This window comes from Helianthus annuus, chromosome 9, assembly GCF_002127325.2.
Source record: "Helianthus annuus cultivar XRQ/B chromosome 9, HanXRQr2.0-SUNRISE, whole genome shotgun sequence".
Taxonomy (NCBI): Eukaryota; Viridiplantae; Streptophyta; class Magnoliopsida; order Asterales; family Asteraceae; genus Helianthus; species Helianthus annuus.
The window spans coordinates 173,546,116-173,568,556 of NC_035441.2; the positions used below are offsets into that span (position 1 = coordinate 173,546,116).

The 22,441-nt window shown below is 36.4% G+C and overlaps 1 protein-coding gene across 1 annotated transcript; it reads right to left on the minus strand.

The window, feature by feature from the left end:
- Positions 1 to 4,675: 4,675 nt before the first annotated feature.
- LOC110879659 (RNA polymerase I-specific transcription initiation factor rrn3) lies at positions 4,676 to 22,159 on the minus strand. The gene is made up of 17 exons (XM_022128172.2): positions 21,806 to 22,159; positions 10,136 to 10,211; positions 9,789 to 9,893; positions 8,259 to 8,342; positions 8,101 to 8,172; positions 7,950 to 8,021; positions 7,632 to 7,868; positions 7,418 to 7,528; positions 7,214 to 7,330; positions 6,687 to 6,812; positions 6,536 to 6,604; positions 6,310 to 6,416; positions 5,891 to 5,974; positions 5,705 to 5,792; positions 5,467 to 5,586; positions 5,215 to 5,384; positions 4,676 to 5,135 (listed from the first exon to the last, which is right to left on the minus strand). The coding sequence occupies exons 1-17, from the start codon at positions 22,057 to 22,059 to the stop codon at positions 4,916 to 4,918; spliced, it is 2,112 nt and encodes a 703-aa protein (XP_021983864.2). The 5' UTR covers positions 22,060 to 22,159; the 3' UTR covers positions 4,676 to 4,915.
- Between the last annotated feature and the right edge of the window lie 282 nt (positions 22,160 to 22,441).

Here is a 22,441-nt window from a genome sequence, read left to right on the forward strand (position 1 = left end):
AGATCGTATGGCAGATGATTGTGTACATTTTGTACGAGAAGAGCCATTGTACATTAACCTAACCCTATATATATACACACACAAACACATACACTCCCCGAGGAGGGTTCAAGCAAAAACTCCTTTTATTGTGAAAACTTGAAAACTAACTAAAAAAACCTAAAAAACATACCAATTTTTTTTTTACAATTTTTTTATAAATTTTCGCTACTTTTAATATATAAAAAAATCCAAAAAAAAATTCTAGTGCACATGTGTAGTACACATATAATGCACATGTGCAGCACAAGGTTTTTTTTTTGAAAAAAAAAATTTTTATATTTAAAAAGTAGCAAAAATTAGTTAAAAAAATTGGTATGTTTTTTTAGGCTTTTTTTCGTTAGTTTTCAGATTTTCATTTTAATTAATGGTTTTTAATTGAACTCTCCGCTACACTATCCATCGTTAATCTAATATCATTACTTATAAAGAGGTAAGACACAATAATGTACTGGAAGCATTATATTCCCGTAACAGTCTTTTATTATTCAACAAACAAAACCAAAACCAAAACCAAAGTTAATAAAGAGGTAAAACACATAAAAAAAGATAAGCCTTTCAAAAAAAAAAAAAAAAACATAAAAAAAGATAACATGGGCTATCATAAATGAAGATCGTACGCTATGAAGTTTTTAGTTAAAACTCATATAACAATTACCAAGATAAGCTTTATAGCTGTCAATAATACTTATTTAAAAGTTTACAATTCGGTGTTTATCATCCTAAAGTTTATAATGTTATATTCATTTACAACGATAGAAACCCGTGTGACGATTGATGAATTTCAAAAGAAGCGAGTAGCGGGTCGTGAATTATGCTAGGTTAATAAAAAAAATGACGAAATCATACAATTGTGTCATGTGGTACCACATGTAGTTATTTATTAACTAAAAATTCATATAAAATAACACTAGTGTTTTACATAAAGAATGCAAGAAATTTTGTGTATGGAGATGATTGAAAGAAATATTATGTACCGATATTACTAAAATTAACTGTGTTATTTTTTAGTTCGTTTATTCATGTTGTTGTAAGTATAATTTTATTATATTTAATATAATGATGATAAGTATGAAATCATGAAGTATAAAAAAGAAATACATTACCAATGGTTAGTGGTCCATTAGAAAAGTCAAAATCTTTAAACACATTAGTAGAGGGAGGTCTTGGCCGTTAAGAAAACAAATACGTTTTAATACTTTAGGTTTAACAAAACACACATATTACTGTTGTTATTATTATTATTAGCATTGATGAATTATAGTAGCTGTTCTAACTTCTTCTTCTTCTTCTTTATTATTATTATTATTATCTTATTAAACCATACATATGTTCGAGTTGATCTAACTACATACAATTATACTTCTAAATAAGTACAACTAAAAGAGTAAACCTATAAAATATATTCCAAATGAAACAAATTAATAAAATCAAACCCAAATAAAGTTTTAAGAAAAGAACCATTCATACAGGTAAGTTAGAAGAATATAATTTTCATATTTAAGAACATCTAAAGTATTTTGTTACTTTGTTAATTATATATTTTTTTCCAACCACCCATCCACTTATAACTTAATGCGAACAACGCAGTCTCTCATACATACGTCACCATACCAAAGTGACCACACATACCAAACAATGGCCTACCCAAAGTTACCTTGTACCGGCCCAATTTAAACCTCGTGGGCTATTTAATTAATATGTACGGACACTCGAACAATAAAAACCTGTTTAAAAAAATAATAAAAAAAACTCACCCGCTTTCTAAAATCTACTACTAAACTATATATGTTTTTGTTTATCGTAAGAATTAAACCCTTATCATTTGAAAGAATGAAATATCATCCAACACCTTGGTACCGTTATGCAAAAAAATCTTTTTACCATAATAACTTATTAATTGAACACAAACTTTGTTAAAAAACATTGAATTACACAATAACTTACTAATTGAACAAACAAACTATGTTAAAAAACATTTAATTACACAATTAAGGCCTTTCTTCGAAGGTTCTTGCAAAAATGCTACTCTAGTTCCCTATGCATGAAATGGTTATTAAAGCTTTCTTCGAAGGTTCTTGCAAAAATGCTACTCTAGTTCCCTATGCATGATCGTTTGTAAATATGCGAGTTTGTTGTTTGTTGGTTGGTCGGCCCGGTTTGGATCGGCTGGTTCGTTTTAATGAAAGTTACCATTCAAAAAAAAAGTTCCCTATGCATGAAATGGTTTCAAATACAAAAATTTTGCTTAAATTTAATTCAAAATACAAAATAAAGAAATACAAGTAGTCACTATGATAAAAGTTTTATACTAAGAGTAATTTACAATTTTGTTCTCGTGGTTTGGGACAAATTACAGATTTTATTATCAGTGGCTCGGTCATGGATTTTACGGGTTTAGTCCGCAAAGTTTATTCTGTTGAGTGCAGGGGTCAAAAAGACAAAAACTTCTAGATCATAGATATTGTTTTACACAGGTACAACTTCTATTAGATAACCATAACCCATAGGTGACCATGTTCATTGGTAACCAAGTTCATAGTTCCCGGTTTCTGCAAAAAGACCATGTTCATGGGTGGCCATGTTTGTAGATAACCCAAGTCATAGACAACCAAGTTTATAGATCACGAGGTTCATAGATAATCGAGTTCATAGTCAACTAAGTTCATAGGTAACAAATTTATGGATAGCCAAGTTTCACAACTAAGTTAGAGAAAAGAGAGATGGGGGAAAAGAAGATGATGGGTGGTGGGCCATCTCTTTTTGGTTTAGTTTTAATAACAAAGACATTTTAGTAATTTCACATCCACTTAACAACAAAAACTAACCCCCATCCGCGCCAGGGACTATCCGGGAACGAAATTGCAAAAGTTGGGGACTATAGCTATAATTTTAGAAAGTTAGGGATTAAAGGTGAAAAATAGGAAAACCACAATGACTATCCGGGCATTTTTCTCTAAAAACAATATTCCTATTTTCATATAAAATTTATATTGTAGAGTATTTAAATAAACAATAGCATGTTTCTTCATCATATTTGAAAATTAAAACAATCTCACAACATTCGATGATCATATATAATAACCATAAAATAGAAATTATCAAACACCATATTATATGTAGAGAATGAGACGATAGGGTGTGGTTTAGGTAGTCTCTTTGGGAACTACCCGTCACGTAAGCACCATGTCACATGAGGTGAAGGATCATCCCCTTATTTTTTATATATAAAAGTAGCTTTGAGGGGGCCCAATTTTCAAACAATCAAGCTCGTCTCCAACGTCTTGCTTGTGCCGTTTGCGACGTGACGAGCAGTGGCGGATCTTGCCCGTTGAACGTGGCAGGGCCGAAAGTCACGGTCACTAAAAAAAGCTCGGGCAAGCCCGGGCCAAACATAGTATATATAAAAAATTTCGTTCGAAATGCGAAAAATTAGCACTACGGCCGAAAAACTTGCTCGGGCCGTGGCCCTGCCACAACCCTTCTAAGAACCGCCCTTGGTGACGAGGGGGAGGGGGCGGTGTGGGACGAGGGAGACGCGCGGCGCGGCGGGGGGAGGGGGGGGGGCGATCCCCACACCCCTTGGTCTTACAAAACCGACAAAAACCCTTTTACTTATTGTGTGTTTTAATTGTGATAAAGGCTTAGGGAGCATGATGTCCTAGTTTGATTCCTATTAGGGGGTTTTACCTAGATTTATTGGGTTTCCTCCGGAATTGGTGTATGTATAGACATTATTGCCTAGTGGAGATGGATCTGATCGAGTGGTTCTGCTGGTGGCACAATAATACTCCAGTAGCCTGTTAGTGATCTAAATTTGCTGTTCAAAAATATTGTGATAAACAATACGAAACTTGTGATTCTTTAGTTAGCAAGCATAACAAATGAATGAGTGAACTCCTGAAGTAGCGGTATAGCAGGTATGAAAGAATGCATATTGTAGAATAGAATAGAATGAGACATTACCCTAAATTTTCGAAGTTGTTTAGGCGAGAATTGTGAACCCGGAACCTACCATACATGAGCAAATATCATGTACAAAGATACAACAAGGTGGTGGCTAATCACCTAAAATCTTTATAGCAGAATAACTAAAAAGTGTAATGGTTTCTGTCACGTAGGTAGTGAAGCTTTAACTAACTAATATCTCAAAAAGTCGAAAGTGTGGTAGTTTAACTAATAAATTAAATAAAAGAAAAAAAAATGTGTGTACTTGTGATTAGTGGAAAGCTGGCAAACCCCACCATTACTGTGGTAATGGAGAAGGGGCTCATCCCCTCTTTGGTGTCCCTGTGTAACGATTAACCGGTGTTGATTTGATGATGTGGCTTGGACGCCAGCTTAATACATACATACGATGTAGCACAAGACTAAAACACGTATAAATAAAGTATTGTATTTACTTTTACGACAAATTTAACATTAAACTCAAACCGATACACTATTTTTCTTTGAAACTTGAATGAAAAACCGATTTCCAGCAATATTCTAGTTTAAAAATTACTATATAGTTGTGTGATATGTTTATCCACTTGCGAAGACAGAAAACAAATCCCGAAACTTTCCTAGTAGAACACAGTGGGCATAAGGATGTAACCCTGTTTGGTTGTTAAAAGATATAACGAGTTTGGATTTGTTTTATACGTTTAGCCGTTTAGGACGTTTTCATATGTATATATTTAAAATGCGTGTGTCAAATGGTCTAACTGTTATCTTCCAAATGAACTAACAGTATTTCCTACAAAATGTTTTAACGTTCTGTTTCAACTAAAACAAGGTTAGTTATAAACAATATTGCCATTTGCCACTGCTGCTGCAATCACCATCTTCCTCTTCCATGGGTAATAATGTCATTTCCTCCACACACACCTGGGAATCACAAGGATTCTGGACTAGTAGAGGGTCTGATTCTAGAAGGCATTTGCATTTTCCTATCTTTTTTATTTCCAAACTTCTCGTCCTCATCCTCATCCCCATCCCCATCCCCATCCTCATCCTCATCCTCATCCTCATCCTCATCCTCATCCTCATCCTCATCCTCGTCATCATAAGTAGTTCTCACCATTGACCAGTATATAAAGTTCGGTCGGATGAATCTGCACGTCAAATGATAAAAAAGATTATCAGCACAAATCTTCAATCACAATCACGAGATTTATAACAAACGTTATTAACCTGTCAGACTTCTTCAATAAATATGGATCAAAGGGGAAGAAGACGTCAAGCCTACAAAAACCACCAAAAGCCCGCGATATAGCTGATCCAAATACATCATTTGATACGGTAAACAGATGGGCTGGTTTCGCTTGACACAAAAATTCCTCTACTATTGATGGTAAGCACACCTGCGTTGAAATATTCAATCACATATGTAACATAAGTTACATAACAAAATAGTTTCGATGAATATGAGGATTTGAAATCTACCTCTAACGGGTTTAAGGCATGCTTGAAAATTTGCTCTAACGGCATATTCAGCAGCTGTGTTTTGAGTTCAGGAGTTGCCAAAATCGATCTCATACGAAAACAAAGCACATACATGACGGCCTGTAAGTTAGATAAACAAAACGATATTGAAATCCCATTAGATTAAAATACAGGACAAACATTAAGTACAAATGCATTATATATATGATGATTCTATTTCTAAAAGATAATCTCATACCTGGCACCCGGCATAATAAACTCGATGATGTGTTTGATTAATTTGACCACTCTGGTTTTTGCCATATTTATAACACCAATCCACCAAGCTGCGACAACAAATAACACAATAAACTCATTAGATGCAAGTCTTAGTGAAGGTTTATATTGGACAAGAAGAATCATTTATATGAAGGTGCATGCCAACCTTTGCAATATGATTGTCACATATGAAGTAGACAAGAATTTTGCTCGAGACAGGTAACTAGCTAGATAAAAAACAGCACTTGTTCTGAAATGCATCACAAACATATTAGCCATACCTACAATATAACGGGTCAGGCTACGGTTGACCCGCCAACACCTTTCTGTCTTTTTTTAGTTTATAAAAGATGTTAATATTATAACACAGTAAAGAATTATGATTAAAGTGACGGTCCGAATATTATCTTTTGGAATAACTTTTGGATATTGTAGAAACTTGATGCCACCAACCCAAATGCTAAGCCACATAACATGTGTTAGCACTAAGAAAAACCGAAACTGACCCATTTTCAAATTAAGTGATTAAATTTGGGTGGTCTATGTTCATTGTAATAGACTAATAGTAATGAAATGTAGCATGACCTCCGATCTTGAGAATAAACGGTGCTTCCAAATATTTCAAGAAGTCTACTTACAAACTGTGTCCCACAATCTTCAGGGTCAAGTGAACACGCAAAGAACATTACAAACTACAGTTACACGAAATAAAGTTTGGTTAATGTGATAGTTAAAGTCTTAAAGAGAATTAATGGACTGACATAAGAATATAACTAGAAGTGTACTGAAGGAGAATTAATCGGTTACCTACCTGCGCGAACTTTGACTTCTCTGCATACAACACAGTACTTTGAAATGATTGGAGAAGTGCCTCGAATACCTAAATGTAAATTTTAAATTGTAAAAAAAAAACAGAGCAACGTTGAACGCGTATCAAGTCAAAATGTCAAAGTTATAGGTACCTCAAGCAAGCGACCGCTTTTGAAACAGGATTGAAGGTGGTCAAAGGTGAGATCCATCAATGTATCCAACTTCTGAGCTACTACGTTTCCCCAAAGAACTTTTCGGCCAGAATATTCTTTTTGAGGCTAAAGAAAGGTAATGATATATACATTTTAGTAACTTTGAACTCTAGATTGTGAAATATCAGCTATTCTACGTGCTAAATAGCGATTATTTTCTTATGTACTTTTGGAAATCAAGTTTAATATCCAGTTAAAAAGTACTAGCTAAAAGAACAGTTGGGAGAGTAACACAATAGAAAAAAAAAACCAATATGCTTTGACAGGTTGTCATAACTGAATTAAAACAACTATAAACTGTTGATTGACTGGATGGATCATGGACCATATTAAGAAAAAGTGGAAAATTGAATACTTGAAAGAGAAAAATCCAACAAAAACATATACATGAATCACATAATCAAACAAAATACTAATAAAATGATAAATTCAAGTAGTTAAAAATGGTGATGAGGCATTGTGATTACCTCATCCATATCCATCTCTGTTTCATCTACGGGACGTGCCAAATCTTCTAGCTCCATCACGAAAACGCCTTTACTATTTGGATCATCATGCAAAACTTCCTCCCATACTATCTCCACCTATAAAATGTTCAATCAAATAGAAAACATCACATTAAAAAAATTAAAGATAATCATCAGTAAGCGTTTCTTTAAAAAATGACTCACATCAAGGTCTATTAGCCTATTCATCAACTCAAATATCATAGAGTTGCCAACAAACTCTCCCATATCACCACTCTCCAACATTAGCATGTTCTCCACATACACAACTGTTTGCTGCAAAATATAAAAAAAAAAAAAAAAAAAATCAACACCATATGCGATTATTTATAACAAACTTATTAAATTTAATTAATAGTGTGTTAAGAGTTAGACTCACAGCTTCGTTATCGTATACACGTGGCACTCTCTCCCTGACAATCTGTTCCAATCTAGAAGGTGCTAGCGGCACTACGTCAGCAATTCCCTTCAATGCTGAATGTACACGCATAAGTACTTGGTCCTTTTTTGCTAATCCACGTGGCTGCTTTAATATCTCTAGAAAATTGTAAGGTGGTATAAAGTTGCTTACGAGCATGTCCAAACACAAATCAACGTATTTTCCGTTTGATCCAGCCTGAAATAACATAGTGAAAGTAGATCAAGGAAGTTGTTTAATTTATTATTCAGACAGATTACAAGATGAAGCATAACGTACCAAAGTTACTACTAACTCCACCAATGCGTCCATCACATCTGGCCCATAGTTCCACAAGCGCATTCCGCATATCTGGAAATTATATATAAAGTTATATGGATACGAGAAAGATATGCCTGTAGTAAACGTAAAAAAAAAAAAATTATCTTACAGAAGAAAGAAGAGAGCGATGGTGCAGAATGTCGATGTAAGAAACTGCTCCAGATAAGGCCCTTAGGACTGTCTGTCAACAAAACATACAACAAATCTAAAAATCCAATTCATAATTTAAAATTTTGAACTCAATTTGTTTAGGAGTGAGAAACTTACCACGAGCATCGCCACCTCTTCAGGATCTAGGCGCACGTTGTGATGCATTATTCCAATGAGTTGATCGTATTCAATCGTATCACCCTGGAACAAATCACACCACATCAATATCTCTTCCATCAAAATCTATAATTTTTAAAAATAATCTTATGTTTTTCCTCTCTTTTTACATATAAGATTAGTAAAACGTCCCTATGTTATATAGATTACTGAACCTCATACATAATCATTTGCAAAAAAAAGGTCATTTTTCAATACTACCTTCAAAATTCAAACTTCACATGTCATTATAACAAAAATGATATTAAAATAGTTACCAATTCTCCTTCTCAACATCTTAATTCTCCTTCACAACATCCTAATTTAAACTATTTTTTTCTTTATAGCAATGCATAAACATCACATTTCATAATACACATAAAGTCAAAGGTGCGTGTTCTAATTTTAGTAGCTTAAGTCAAACCAAGTCGTTACACACTTCGAACTTTCTAACAAAGCCAATTGTTTCTTATTTGTAATCGTAGTACTGTTGCAAACTATCCGTTGCACTTGCTATAGTGCCGATAAAAGAACTGAAGTCAGTTAACGGGAACAAACTTAAACAATTTGTTTCCTAACTCACAATAAAACTACAAGTACAATGTTTCAACCGGCCGTTCTCATGTACATCATTGTTCTTTATGCATTTTTGCAACAAAACTTCAAAATCTATAGTTAGAAAACTCCTTCACTACATCTTACCATCAAATTCCTTTTCTTCTATTTTCATATTTATAGTATTGCTATTTGTTAATGCTTTCTTATGTAGCAACAAAAAGTTAACTAAATTCACAGTTGAATCCAAGCTTCTGATTTTGTATTTTTGTGGAACAAAAGTAACCTTAATATCTATCCTAAAGCAACCACTATTACTGTACTAGAATATGTATGGTGCTCTTTGTTTATGTTAATACTACCCTTAAATACATAACATAAATTTGTTTATTAAGGGGTTGTTTGGCAACTTCTAAATGAGCAAGTGCTGAACCAGTAAGTGGTCTGAATCATTAAGAGCCAGTATAATGGTTAACCATTCAAAGACAAATGTCTGACCAAGTCAGATGAGAGGTCTTAGCCATTCAGACTCAGTATAATGCTTAACCATTCAAAGGCAAATGTTTGAACCACTCAGACATCTGCTCATGAAACAAATGGTTCCGAACCATTAAGTGTTGAAACAGTAAGAGCTCTGAACCATTAAGAGCCCATTAAAAGCTGAAACAGACAGCCCCTAAGTCGTAAAAACCCTTTATTACACAAAACTAAAAAAGATATATTTGTTGAAAAAATGAAGGTAAAACATGAATTGTTTGTAGAACTCAACCCAAAAGACTAGTTAAAGGGTGAGCGAGCCCAATATGATCTATATACCCCATAATCTGTTTTTCATACAACCGATTTGTGGGAGAAGTTCCATCCCTTTTCCGGAGCGTAACAAACTAGGTACAAATAACAATAGTAAAAGACAAAACTACAAGAAGATGTTTTTACCAACGTAGCAGATATTAGTGCTTCACGAACATGATGAGACAACTCATAATCGCTAATATCTCTCATATCTCCGATGATAAAAGTGTTGATGGTCCAAGTAATAATCTGTAAAACAACTTCCCTCTAAGTAACATCAACATAAAACTAATGCATGTAACAGAAAACAAATAAATAATCACATTATATAGAATTACATATGTAAAAGAAGTGTTTTTAAAACATGGTTGTTTATTCAACCCTACAATACAAAGGGTTTTTAAAACATAACTTTTTTTATTACTAAGTTAACCTGTGTAATACACGATTCTACCACAGTAAAAGAATACATATACAAAAGCAAGAATTACCTGATTGAATTCACAGTGGCCGTTGGTGGTCAAGGAATATTTCGTAACAGAAGAAGCCGATGAACTGCGTTTAGGGCTATCAAAAAGATAAGTCTTAATTTGTTTGTGATTATTTATATAATACGGCCCAAAAGTTATGGATTTCTTACACACTACTGAACCCAACTAGGCCAAGCCCAGATCCGCCTCTAATTTCAATGTACGCATTCTGATTTTTGCAGTATTTTGTAATTGAGTTAATTATGCCGTTAGTCCTTGTGGTTTGTAGAAAATAACAACCTTAGGGTACTAATAGATGGACAAACTAAAGGTGCACAAACCGGTTAATTTCATTTTTTGTTTTAACCGATTATAGCTTTGACCCGTTATTAATTTAATCGATTATTGCTTTAACTGGTCTGGTTAATCAATTAACCAGTTCGGTTAATAACCGGTTATTTTCGGTTAATTAACCGTTTTTCCTTTTTTTGAATTTTTTGGATTTTTTTTTGTTAACCGGTCTACCGGTTCCAATACTAATCGATTATTGCTTTAACTGGTCTGGTTAATCACTTTAACCAGTTCGGTTAATAACCGGTTATTTTCGGTTAATTAACCGTTTTTCCTTTTTTTGAATTTTTTGGATTTTTTTTGTTAACCGCTCTACCGGTTCCAATACTAAGTCCCTATAACCGGTTACTAACCGGCATTTATTATTAACTACTAACTGGTTATTAACCGGTTCCGGTTAAAAAACCGGTTTTTTTTTTGCAGGACAACCCAGATTTTTATGCGGAACTGATTCGGATTATAAATCCAACAAGGTTGGTCAAAATATATTCATACCTAAATTGGTTCGGGTTATAAATCGGTTACAGTTGGCATATCCTCGAACATATCCACATTGATTTGGATTGGGTCTAAACCGGTTCAGGCTCAAACCTATGCCCCAAACCAGTTTTAACTGTTTTTTTTTTTTTTAATTTCAATACTTCTTATTAAAAATATAACGGAAACAAATTTTTAAATACATAATTTGTTATTTTCTAAGTTCAAAGGTTAATTAGATTAGTTTATGATTAAGGTAATAAATTAAATGAACTGTTAAATAATTAATCAGAGCAATTACCACCGAGTCTTCTGATTGAGTGGTAGCTCACAGATTCGAGTATCGCCTATGACAAATTTTGTTCCGAGTTTAGCCACAGGGCTTTCACAGTTGTGGGTTTTCATCTGGGCGGGTGGGCCTGGTCACCCGGGTGTTCCATTTGGCAGGGAGATCCAGGTGTACGGGCTTCTGGTGTTTAAATACAATGCCTCGGGTGTTCCATTGAAAGTATAATCAATTTCTAATTTCTAGTTTTCCTTTCTTAGATGTCGTCTTATAACTTGTGATTGATTTTGGGCTTTAATCAAGAGAGAATTGGAACAGAATAAAGTTAATTTAGAAGGGTTATATTATAATTTGATTTTGATTTATATGACCATACTTATTAGGGGTGCCAGATACAACTTATCATACTGTTTTTTACAAGTCTAGTTGCGGGTTCACGATAATATTTCTCTTGGGGGGCGATGGGCGACTACCGGAAAGCTATTCCGGCGAATATACAAAAGAGGTTAACGAAGTTTTTTGTATCCAATCTTCAAGATCGGTGTAGCGGGAATGATTTGGCAGGATATGTTCGGTTGCATGCAGAGATTTATGATATTTACATAGCAAGAAAGAGGGATAAGATGGGTCTCTGTTAGACGTGAAGAATACCGGGGAGATGGAAAGAACTTTGTCCAATATCCGGATGGGTGATTATAAGCTTAGTTTCAATGTGGCACGGTTCATCTTAGAAGAAGGGGAGATCAATAGTAGACAAACAGAGAAAGTAAAACCAAAAGTTGCAACAGGATCTGGCGCCATGCCCATGAAAAGGAAGGATTCTGGTGGTGAAGCAAATGTGGGATTGAGATCGTTTAAAGATGCTATGATGGGTAGGCCTACGGAGAAGAAAGAGGGGAAAGTGATTACAGTCAACGAAGACGCCAAAGTGCAAGAACACTTGATGGGTAAAGCGGTGATTGTGCTGATGGCGGATTTTAAAGCTTTGAAGGAGGCAAGTGAAACAATTAAAGGTTTAATGCAGGGTGAGGGGGTGGTAGAATATGTAGGTGGTATGTTTTGATTGGTATCGTTTAAAAGCGGCGACGATATGGAACGGTTCTCTTTGTTATCGAAGGACAAAAGGGAGGTTTTCCAGTCTGTGGAGAAGTGGGTCGGGCAAACACTTCCGTTTGAAAGAATTGCCTGGCTGAGGGTACAGGGTATTCCCCTACATTTAATCGAGAATTCTGTTATCAATAGGATCGTGGAGAGTTTTGGTAAGATTGTTCAGCCCGGACAACATGAAGTGTGGGACTCAGACCTCTCGTATGATTATGTCGGAGTCCTAGTGTCAGAAGGAAAAAGGATACTAGAAGAGGTTGTGGTTCAATGGAAAGGTCGTAGATACAGAGTTTGGGTGGAGGAGCAGATCGGAGATTAGGAACCGGAATTTTTGAGCAAGGAAAGGGATGAGGAAGCAGCTCCGATCGGTCAAGTTCAGTCAACTCCGCCGGAAATTCCGAAAACTCCTTTCTCGGTTGGGGGTTTGGAAGGTACGAAGTCATCGGGGGAGGCTAAGGAAAGTTCACTGAATTACCATTTTGATTGCATGGTGGATAAGGAAGTTACTACAAATAATGGAGAAACTCTAGTGGTGGATAAGGAAACTGACAGGTTTTTCGGTATGTCTTTTTTGGAAGATAATCCCCTCGGGAATGGAAAAAAGAATCTTAATAATATTAGCAGGAAACGTGTGAAGAAGGGGGGTAGAAGACAGGTGGGCCAAGTGTTGATTTCGGTAGACAATAGGCCCAGTTCGAGAAAAAGGCCCAGATTGGATGTGGACTCTAACGGCATGGACCCATTTGGGCTGAACGCTCTATTGGGTTTAAATAGTAGTTATTGTCATAAGGGGCCCATGGTTTCTAATGTAATTGGAGATAAAGAGGAGGTCACGTCTATTAATGTTCTGTCCGACTCTAATCTCGAGACTCAGGTAGACGATATTGGAGCAGGTCTCTGTAATAATCTTTAATCGGTGGAGGGGGCTTTAAGTGGAGCATCGGATTTAGAGTCCGAGGAGCAGGTGCCAAGACCGGCGATGGAGATATCGGAACCTTCTTTAGCGGAGAAGCAGGTGAGGGAGAATAGGGGAGCTAATCAGGCGACGGAGGGAAGGGTGGAGGATACACAGGCTCCCCAGAATCAGGCGACAGAGAACAGGGATCTTTTTAGTGGAGTCAGCGTGGAAGTTGAAAACACTATTAAGCTGGGAACTTTGCTAGGAGCTCAGTTGGCCGATTATCAGGGTTTGGTGACCAAAGTGGTTGAGTAAGAAGGTATACAGGCAGGTAATCAATGAATTTTCTTTCGATTAATGTGAGGGGTTTGGGAGTGCCGGGGAAAAAGGATTGGATTAAGGATTTAAGGTGCAAAAACAGGGTCGATTTTGTTGCTATTCAGGAGTCTAAGGTTGTCAATTCAGATGGATTTGAGTGTAGGGATTGCTGGGGGAGGGGGAATGTTGATTTTGATATGGTGGAGGCTACGGGGCGTTCAGGTGGTCTGATTAACATTTGGAATACAAGGGTGTTCAATAAGAGTTTTTCCGATTCTGATCCTAACTTTCTTAGAACTTCGGGGAATTTGGTTGAAGACGGGTCCGTGTTGAATATTTTGAATGTATACGCTCCTCAGAATGTTGTGGCTAAAAGAAATCATTGGGGCAAATTGAAGTTGATGATTTCTGGTACCCAAGGTTTGTGGATTGTTCTAGGGGACTTTAGTGCGGTTCGTAGTGCAGAAGAAAGAAAGAATTCGAGTTTCAATAGCACATGTGCTTCGGATTTTAATTCTTTTATTGATGAAGCAGAATTACAAGAATATTTTATGAGGGGGAGTCGGTTTACGTATGTAGCTGTCAATAACGGTAACGCCAAGTTTAGCAAGATTGATCGGGTTTTGGTGAGTCAAAGCTTCTTTAATAAATGGCCGTTGGCTTGTCTTAGATCGCTCTCGAGAGAATTGTCCGACCACACCCCTTTGCTATTATCGTTGTCGAATTCTAATTATAGTTACAAACCTTTTCGTTGGTTCAACTCTTGGCAAGAGAGAGAGGGATGTAAGGAGGTTGTTATAAAAGCATATTCTGAATGCTCGATCAAGGGCAGACCGGATGTTGTTATTAATAATAAGTTGAAGGTGGTTAGGGAGGAGTTTAGGAAATGGTGGGCTATTACCATTAAAAAATAAGGCGAGGAATTCGAAAACTATAAGAGTGAGATTCAAAGGTTGGAGTCCATTATGGAAGATAGGGATTTAGAGGAAGATAAGGTGTGGATATGGGAGGAATGTAAGAAGGGAGTCGCTCAAGTTAATCAATGGAAGTGTAGAGATTTGCAGCAAAAATCCCGGGTTAGATGGGCGTCGAAGGGGGACGATAATTCTGCGTATTTTCATAGAGTGGTGAATGGTAGAAAAGCGTCAAATGATATTCCAGGTCTCTTGGTGAACGGGCAGTGGATTTCTAAGCCTAATCTGGTAAAGAAAGAAGTTCTTAATTTCTTCCGAAACCATTTTGCGGATCAGTTCATGGCGCGGCCGAATCTGGTGTGCGATAATTTTACTTTTGTTCCGGTAGAGGATGCTTCGAGGTTAGTTCGGGCCTTCACGAAACAGGAGATTCGGGATGCGGTTTTTGATTGCGGTTCAGATAGAGCCCCAGGGTAGACGGTTTTAATTTCAAGTTTATTAAATATTTTTGGAGTATTTTAGAAGAGGATTTTTTTTCAGGTTTTTAATGCTTTTCACGATACTGGAGTTATCAGTAGAGGTTGCAATACTGCTTTTATTACATTAATCCCGAAGACTAGTTCTCCTATTGGCTTGAAAGATTATAGACCTATCACACTAGTGGGAGTTATTAGTAAAGTTTTGTCAAAGGTGTTAGCCGAAAGGGTTAAAGTGACAATGGGGAAGATTATTTCTTATACTCAGACGGCTTTTCTTAAAGATAGGTTTATTCTGGATGGCCCGCTCATTATTAACGAGTGTTATGGTTGGGTAAAGAAGACAGATAGGAAAGGATTTTTGTTGAAAATTGATTTTGAAAAGGCGTATGATAACGTCAATTGGGGTTTTCTTCTTTCAGTGATGGGGCAAATGGGATTTCTAGATAAATGGTTGTTGTGGGTTAAAGGGATTATCGGGTCAGCAAGATCGGCCGTTCTCGTTAATGGGTCGCCCACGTTCGATTTTCCTTGCCAAAAGGGCATCAGACAAGGGGATCCGTTGTCCCCTTTTCTATTTCTTATCGTCATGGAGGCATTTTCTTGTCTAGTTCGTAAAGCGTGTGAGTTGGGGGAGATTAAGGTTTTTAGAACTTGCAATGGGGGGGCCCCAGTTATCCCATTTACTTTATGCGGATGATGCTTTGATTTTGGGGGAATGATCGAGGGAGAACATCGAGAAAACGACCCGGTTACTCAAAGTTTTTTACTTATGTTCGGGGTTAAAAATTAATATCAAGAAGTCTTCGTTGTTTGGCATAGATGTTCAGGATCAAGATGTGAATGAGATGGCGGGAATCATAGGGTGCAGGGTTGGCGAGTTCCCTTTCGAGTATTTAGGGATTAAAGTGGGTGCGAATATGAACAAGATTTGTCACTGGGATCCGGTTATAGAGACAGTGAAAAAGCGTCTAGCCACTTGGAAGGCTAATACGTTATCAATGGGTGGTAGGTTAATCTTGATCAAGTCTGTGTTATCTAGTCTTCCGGTATATTATTTTTCGTTATACAAAGCTCCTGTCAACGCTACTGAACAATTGGAAAAACTAATGAGGAATTTTTTGTGGGGAGGATCGAGTGATGATAAGAAAATGAGTTGGGTTGCGTGGGATACGGTAACGAAGACTAAGAAAAATGGGGGACTGGGTATTTCAAAATTAAGGGATGTCAATTTTGCTCTTCTGGCTAAATGGGCGTGGAGATTTAAGTCGCAAAAGGGCAGCATTTGGCGGAACATTGTGGAGATGATACATGGGGGGAGGGGTCGGTGGTTGTTTCTGCCTTCCAATCGTCGGTTCAAAGGATGTTGGAATAATATGGTTAAGGAGTTCGAGAGGCAAGAGTTTAAAGGGAATCCATTCAGTTCGTTTATAAGGGTCAAGGTTGGGACTGGGTTATCGGTTAATTTCTGGTCCGATATGTGGGTTGGTTCATCTTTATTAAAACACCGGTGGCCTAGTTTGTATAAACTAAAGCAAAATAAAGACTGTTCGGTTGCGGAGAGGATGACGGGTAATATGGAGGGGACGCGGTTCAATCCGATGTGGAAGAGGGGTTTAGCAACTGTGGAGGAGATATCAGAATTGCAGGATGTTGCTTTTCTTTTATCTAACGTTTTATTAACAGGTGCTAAAGATCATTGGTTTTGGGGTGAGGATGAAAAAGATCTATTCACAGTAGCGGCGGTTAAGAGTTTGGTTAGAGAAGAGAAGGAGGTGGGCCGGGATCATCTTATGAGGTGGGAGTCTTGGGTGCCGAGTAAGGTTAATATTTTCGTTTGGAGAGCTGAGATGGGGCGAATTCCAACTAAAGCGGCTTTGATTAAACGGAGGATAAATATTCAAGATGGGTCGTGCAGTTTATGCGATTCGGGGGAGGAAGATGTGATGCATTTGTTCACGGGGTGCGGTTTCGCTTTTGGCGTTTGGGAGGCAGTTGGACGATGGTGCAATATTACGCCTTTATTGGCGTTTGATTTTAAAGATATTCTGGCCATCCATGAGCAGGTTTCGGGAGGCAAATGGGCCAAAAAAGTGATTAGAGGGGTGGTTATGATAACGTGCTGGGTGGTTTGGAAAACTCGGAACGCTAAAGTTTTTCGTGACATAACTCCTAACGTCAGAGAGGCGATTGCTTTAGTTAAATCTTGGTCTTTTTGTGGTTGAAAAGTAGGTCGAAGTTTTCAGATTTAGTGTGGAAAGACTGGGTTCGTAATCCTCTGTATATGATGTAATATGGTGATTGGCGGTCCTTGTTTCGAGGGCTCGCCTTGTTTTTGTTCTATAATCTACAGCATCATACAATAAAACTTCTATTCAAGAACTATTATCAATTCAGAGGTCATGAAGAAAAGCAAATGTATGTGTATTCTGCCAATTAACAGACCTTAGCATCTATTATCCTGATTAAAAAAATACCTTCATTTTTAACAACCTTGAACCACCTCAACACGTCAAAATTAAAGTGAACCTTTTGATCTAAAACGAATCAACATTTTTCATATGATCCAATAGAAGCATGATGTCCATTTCATTACCTGACCGTCATATCCAACACGATGAGAAAAGGTTTCTATTCACACCTAGCTTAAATAAATTTGTGAAAACAGAAACATATCACTTATTCTATATCTGACCTAATATCTTTTAAAGTATAACCTAATAAACTGAAATAATGCGTTTGAGCCAATTAACCAATAACATTAGGTTTTAACTCCAAAATTCCAGTGCTAGAACTTATCTAGTGATCTGCAACTACATATAACCTAATTCAAGCTGCTGGTACATATTAACATGTAACGTCCTCGTGTTCATATCATTCGAGTCAAATCGTGACAGAAAACGAACGAATAAACCCTAACTGGTTGAGATTATATGTGTGTATGAACATTCTATAGATCATATTAACCGATCTATCATACAATTCAACTAGAAAACAATCAATCCAAACAAAAAAATAATAATTACCTCAAGAAGAACTATAATAGTAATACATATCATAAGAAAACAAGTACCAGTTATCGTTCTTCTTGATGTAATTCGCGATTGTGCAACTTGATTATCACAGAGAAAAAAAACTTGTTGTCGTTCTTCTTGATGTTGGGGTTAGGGTTTGCGTGAATAATGGAAAAAAGGGGGGGACGTGGTTGCCGTGGTTTAATCTACGCGAACCACCGTGATTTAATTAGGGGGTGGTATAGGGCATGAATAATGGGCCTATGTGGCAAATTATGACCCAATCATTACCCCCATACCCTACAGCCTAATAAAGTTATCTGTTAAAAAAAATACCGTTTTTTACAAGTTTTCGAACAGGTTGAAAACGATTTTTTAGAAATATTGCAAACTGGTCCGAAACAGGCGGCCAAGGTCGGGCCCAAATCGATTTGGGCCAAACTGCTTTTTCTTCGTGGCACTAGTTCGGGTTTATATTTTTTGTCGTGGCACTAGGCCCAATAAACGGTTTAGGCCCACCAAATCTGTTCTTTTGCCCATCTCTGTTTCAATGTGTGTTTTTTCTCGGATCTTGTATGTACTTTCTGTTGGAATTCTAAAATTATTTTCCCAAATGCAACAATGTTTTATTGCATTTCCTAATTTGTAGACTTTTATGGGTGGTGTTCTGTGATGATGAAAAAGTTGTAATCGTAAAGAACATTTACATTTGTAAGTTGGAAAAAATAGTAATCCATGACATTTGCATAAATTAAAAAGGAAAATAAACATGTATTAGTGAAAACTATTGGTAAAGATCCTTTAGTGACCTAAGTTGTAAATCTTTTTAATGTTATAGCACCTTAAATACCTAACTATAAAGTGGTCAATAGAACAAAATCTTGGATCATAGGATCATTAAAACATTACAAGATTGTTGCTATCTAGTAACTTGCTGGCAAGTGGACGCATTGTGCTTAACTATACCCTCATTATATGCCCTTTCATCATCATACTTTTTGTGTTAACCAATCATAATACACACATTTGTTTTTCGGTGAATCGATTCTTATATACTACTTTATGAATCTAATATCAGAGACTAAAATTTGGTAACACAGAATCAAATCAATGGAGGCATAATTGATAGTATGTATGAATATTATCTTCATTAATTTAGTCATAAAAAATCAAAGATCTCTAAAGTTTTCTCATTTGCTCTTTTATTCAACTAAACTATACCGAACCGGGGACCAGGAAATTAAAAAGAGGAAAACAACACGGATTTCTCGGGATGCTTTTTTTGTTCTTTCTCACCCACAGAAAGCGAAAACGAACTAATTAATCCCACATAGGAAGCATTTTATGTTGTTATCATCTCTAGAATGATTACAAAAGGTAAGAGAAAAAGTTTTGTTCTATACTATGATTGATTGCTACCATGAGTTCCTATCTGTAGATACTAGTGCTTGCACTTTTATTGCATATTGTAAATATGCAGCTGCATGCAGGTTGTAAAGAAGCAACCTTTTTCCATCCTACAAATGCTCACAAGCTTGAACAACAAGCAAAAGTTGAAGCAACTGGTGACTATTATTTATGTTATAATTGTTCATATTCTCTGCAAAAAGAAAACAAGAATCTGGCATGCGTGTTGGCTTACATCCTCATGGTGTCATCTTTTTTCATTTTGTTTATTATAAGGTTAGGATTTTTATCAAAACTTTTAGATGCCATTTGTGTTAGTAAACCAACAAGACATGTTCTTTTAATCAACAAATAAAAGAAATCCCCAACAAGAAATAACAAACATACCGGTGAGACGAGGTAAACCTTACCTCTATCCCCGAAAATAGCGAGGTTGCTCCCAATAAGACCCTCGACTCACAAAAAAAGGCTGATGAGAGCCAACGATTAGCAACATGAGACACGAGTTTGAGAAAAACTAGATGTGCTAATTTACATACGGTAAAGGTCTTAAGTTTAATAAACATAAAATACTTTTTTAACGGTCAACAAAGTCACTGGATAAGCATCCTGAGATGCCCTCAATGGAAATGCATTCCCTCCTCCATAACGGTTAGAGTTGGATGCATACCCGAGCCTCCAAGCCACCAGTTCCGGGGAAAACCCGCCCGCCCGAAGGCGCTGCGGTAAAACCCGGTTCAGCTCGGTTTCGAACTCGTGACTTCCAGAAAGGCCTAGTTCTAAACTTCATTGCCACCACCAAAGTCCTTCAAAAGTCATGCTAGTGAGAGTCGAACTTAGGAACTCAAGGAGAGAAACCAAGTGACTATCCACTGGACCAACTCGGTTTGGGGTTTAAAAGTTACTTTCAAACATATATGATTGAGTCACAAACCCTAATAATCTAGGTAACTGCCTCTCATGTAAAATAAAGCAATAATGGTTATATGATGGGCCTAAATCAAGCTTTTTAAAACCAACATACTAAAATATAAGTACAAGTGTCATAAACATCATTAGCAAATTAGTGACCACTTTGATTGCATGCATGTTAGTAGTAATTACAATCAATTTGGTAGGGTGTTGTTCTCGTCTCATTGGGTATAATGATTGGTTTATTAATAATTGTATGAGACTTAATAATGATTCACGCATGATATTGCATCCTTTTATCTTTTAAAAATCATAATCAAAAGGTTAAATACTTTTTCAGGACTCGTTTCTAATAATTCTACTCTAATTTAAGAGTTTTTGTTAGACCATCCACAATAGAGAAGTTTTTTTGATGTTTTTAAAGAAAGAGAAAGTGATGTGGAGGAGAGAGGGTGTGGTGATGTACATGAAGAAAAATGAGAAAAAATGGAGGGAAGAAGGTAGAGGTGGCAAAATGGATGGGTTGGATTGGATTGGTTGTTGGGTCAGGATGGGTTTGGGTTAGAATGAGTTTGGGTTAAGATGGGTAAAAGAAAGAAGAAGGTCAGGATGGGTTTGGGTCAGGATGAGTTCGGGTCAGGATGGGTTTGGGTCAGGATGGGTTGAGAATAAATCAATAATAATAAAAATTGAAAAAAATTATAAAAAATGAAAAAAATAATAAAAAAATTAAAAAAACGAAAAAAATTAAAAAAACGAAAATAATAAAAAAAATTAAAAAACGAAATAAATTAAAAAAATTAAAAAAAATTAACAAAAAATGATAGTATCATAAACTCGACTCTGAATAAAAAAAATCGCAGAACAGATTCGCTGATTATTAGCAGTATAAACAGATTCGCAGAAGTTACAAATTTGTTCTAACGTGCAGAACAGGTTGTCTTTTACGAAGCTGAACAGAAATCGTTTTTGGTACGATCCCACGTGTTTACGAAGGCACCGCTTCGTACGAACTCAGAACAGTCTACGTGTTTGTCAAGTGTTATAATACGAATAATTCACAGAATTGAATAGTTTTCAGATTTATTCGCAGAAACGATACGTTGCTGAATTCACGGCTATTTTCGGACAGTTATTTGCAGAATTCGTTGTTTAGTCGCTGCAGATTCGTATATTCGCCGCTGCAGAATCTGATTTTTTTAAGTCGTTATAATCAGTTGCTGCAAATCAGTCGATATAATCTGTTTGAGGTCCGTGTTCGCTGTAGAATCAGTCTGCAGAATTCATTTGCAGATTATTTGTTTCGTTCGCTGTTAAGAACCACAGTCGTTGATATACTGGTAACCTGTTGCCTACCAACTTAACTTTAGTTAGTTTACAACCCTACTGTTATACCATCATATAAAAATGCAACCATGCTGTTATGCCAATCCTATAAAAATGCAAAGGGTTACTTGCAGTCCAACTCCAAGTTACCAAAACCTAAACAGTCCTACTATCATAACAGCAGTTGTTTTAGAAATCAAAATGGTACCTTAAAATCACGATAATGTCAGCTGAGATCAGAAAATGCCAGCTAGAAATTCGAGTGAGATTTAAGGAGAAAAAAGGGTTCAAGAGAAGAACCCTAACTGAAGTAGCGAACAGAAGAGCGATTGATTGTTGATTAGCGAGACAGAAGAAGTAGCGAGACAGAAACCCTAGTCTTACCCATCCTGACCTGCTCGGTGATAATGTCTTACCCATCCTCACCCATCTTGTGATTTTGTTTAATGTACTTTGGCCCATCTAGACCTACTAACAATTTACTTATGGCCCAAGATAACCCAAACTGTTATTTTAAATGCCCATCTTGACCCAAAATTTAGTTGATGGGTTTATTTTGCCACCTCTAGAAGAAGGTTATGTAAGTGTGATGTAGGAGAGAGGAAAGAGAAGAGATAATATATGTTTTTGTATTGTGTGAGTAGGGCAAGAGAGAGAAAGATTGGTATTGGTTGGGCAAGTGCCAACTAGGCACTAGAAAAAATATAAAAAGACACCCCTTATTGGGGATGCTCTTAGTTTGGTAACTTGATTCAAAAGTTTAGGTTTGAATTCCACTTAACCACAACTTTATTTATGAAAAGTATAAATGAACTTGTTTCAACAAAATATGCAGTTTCTATAC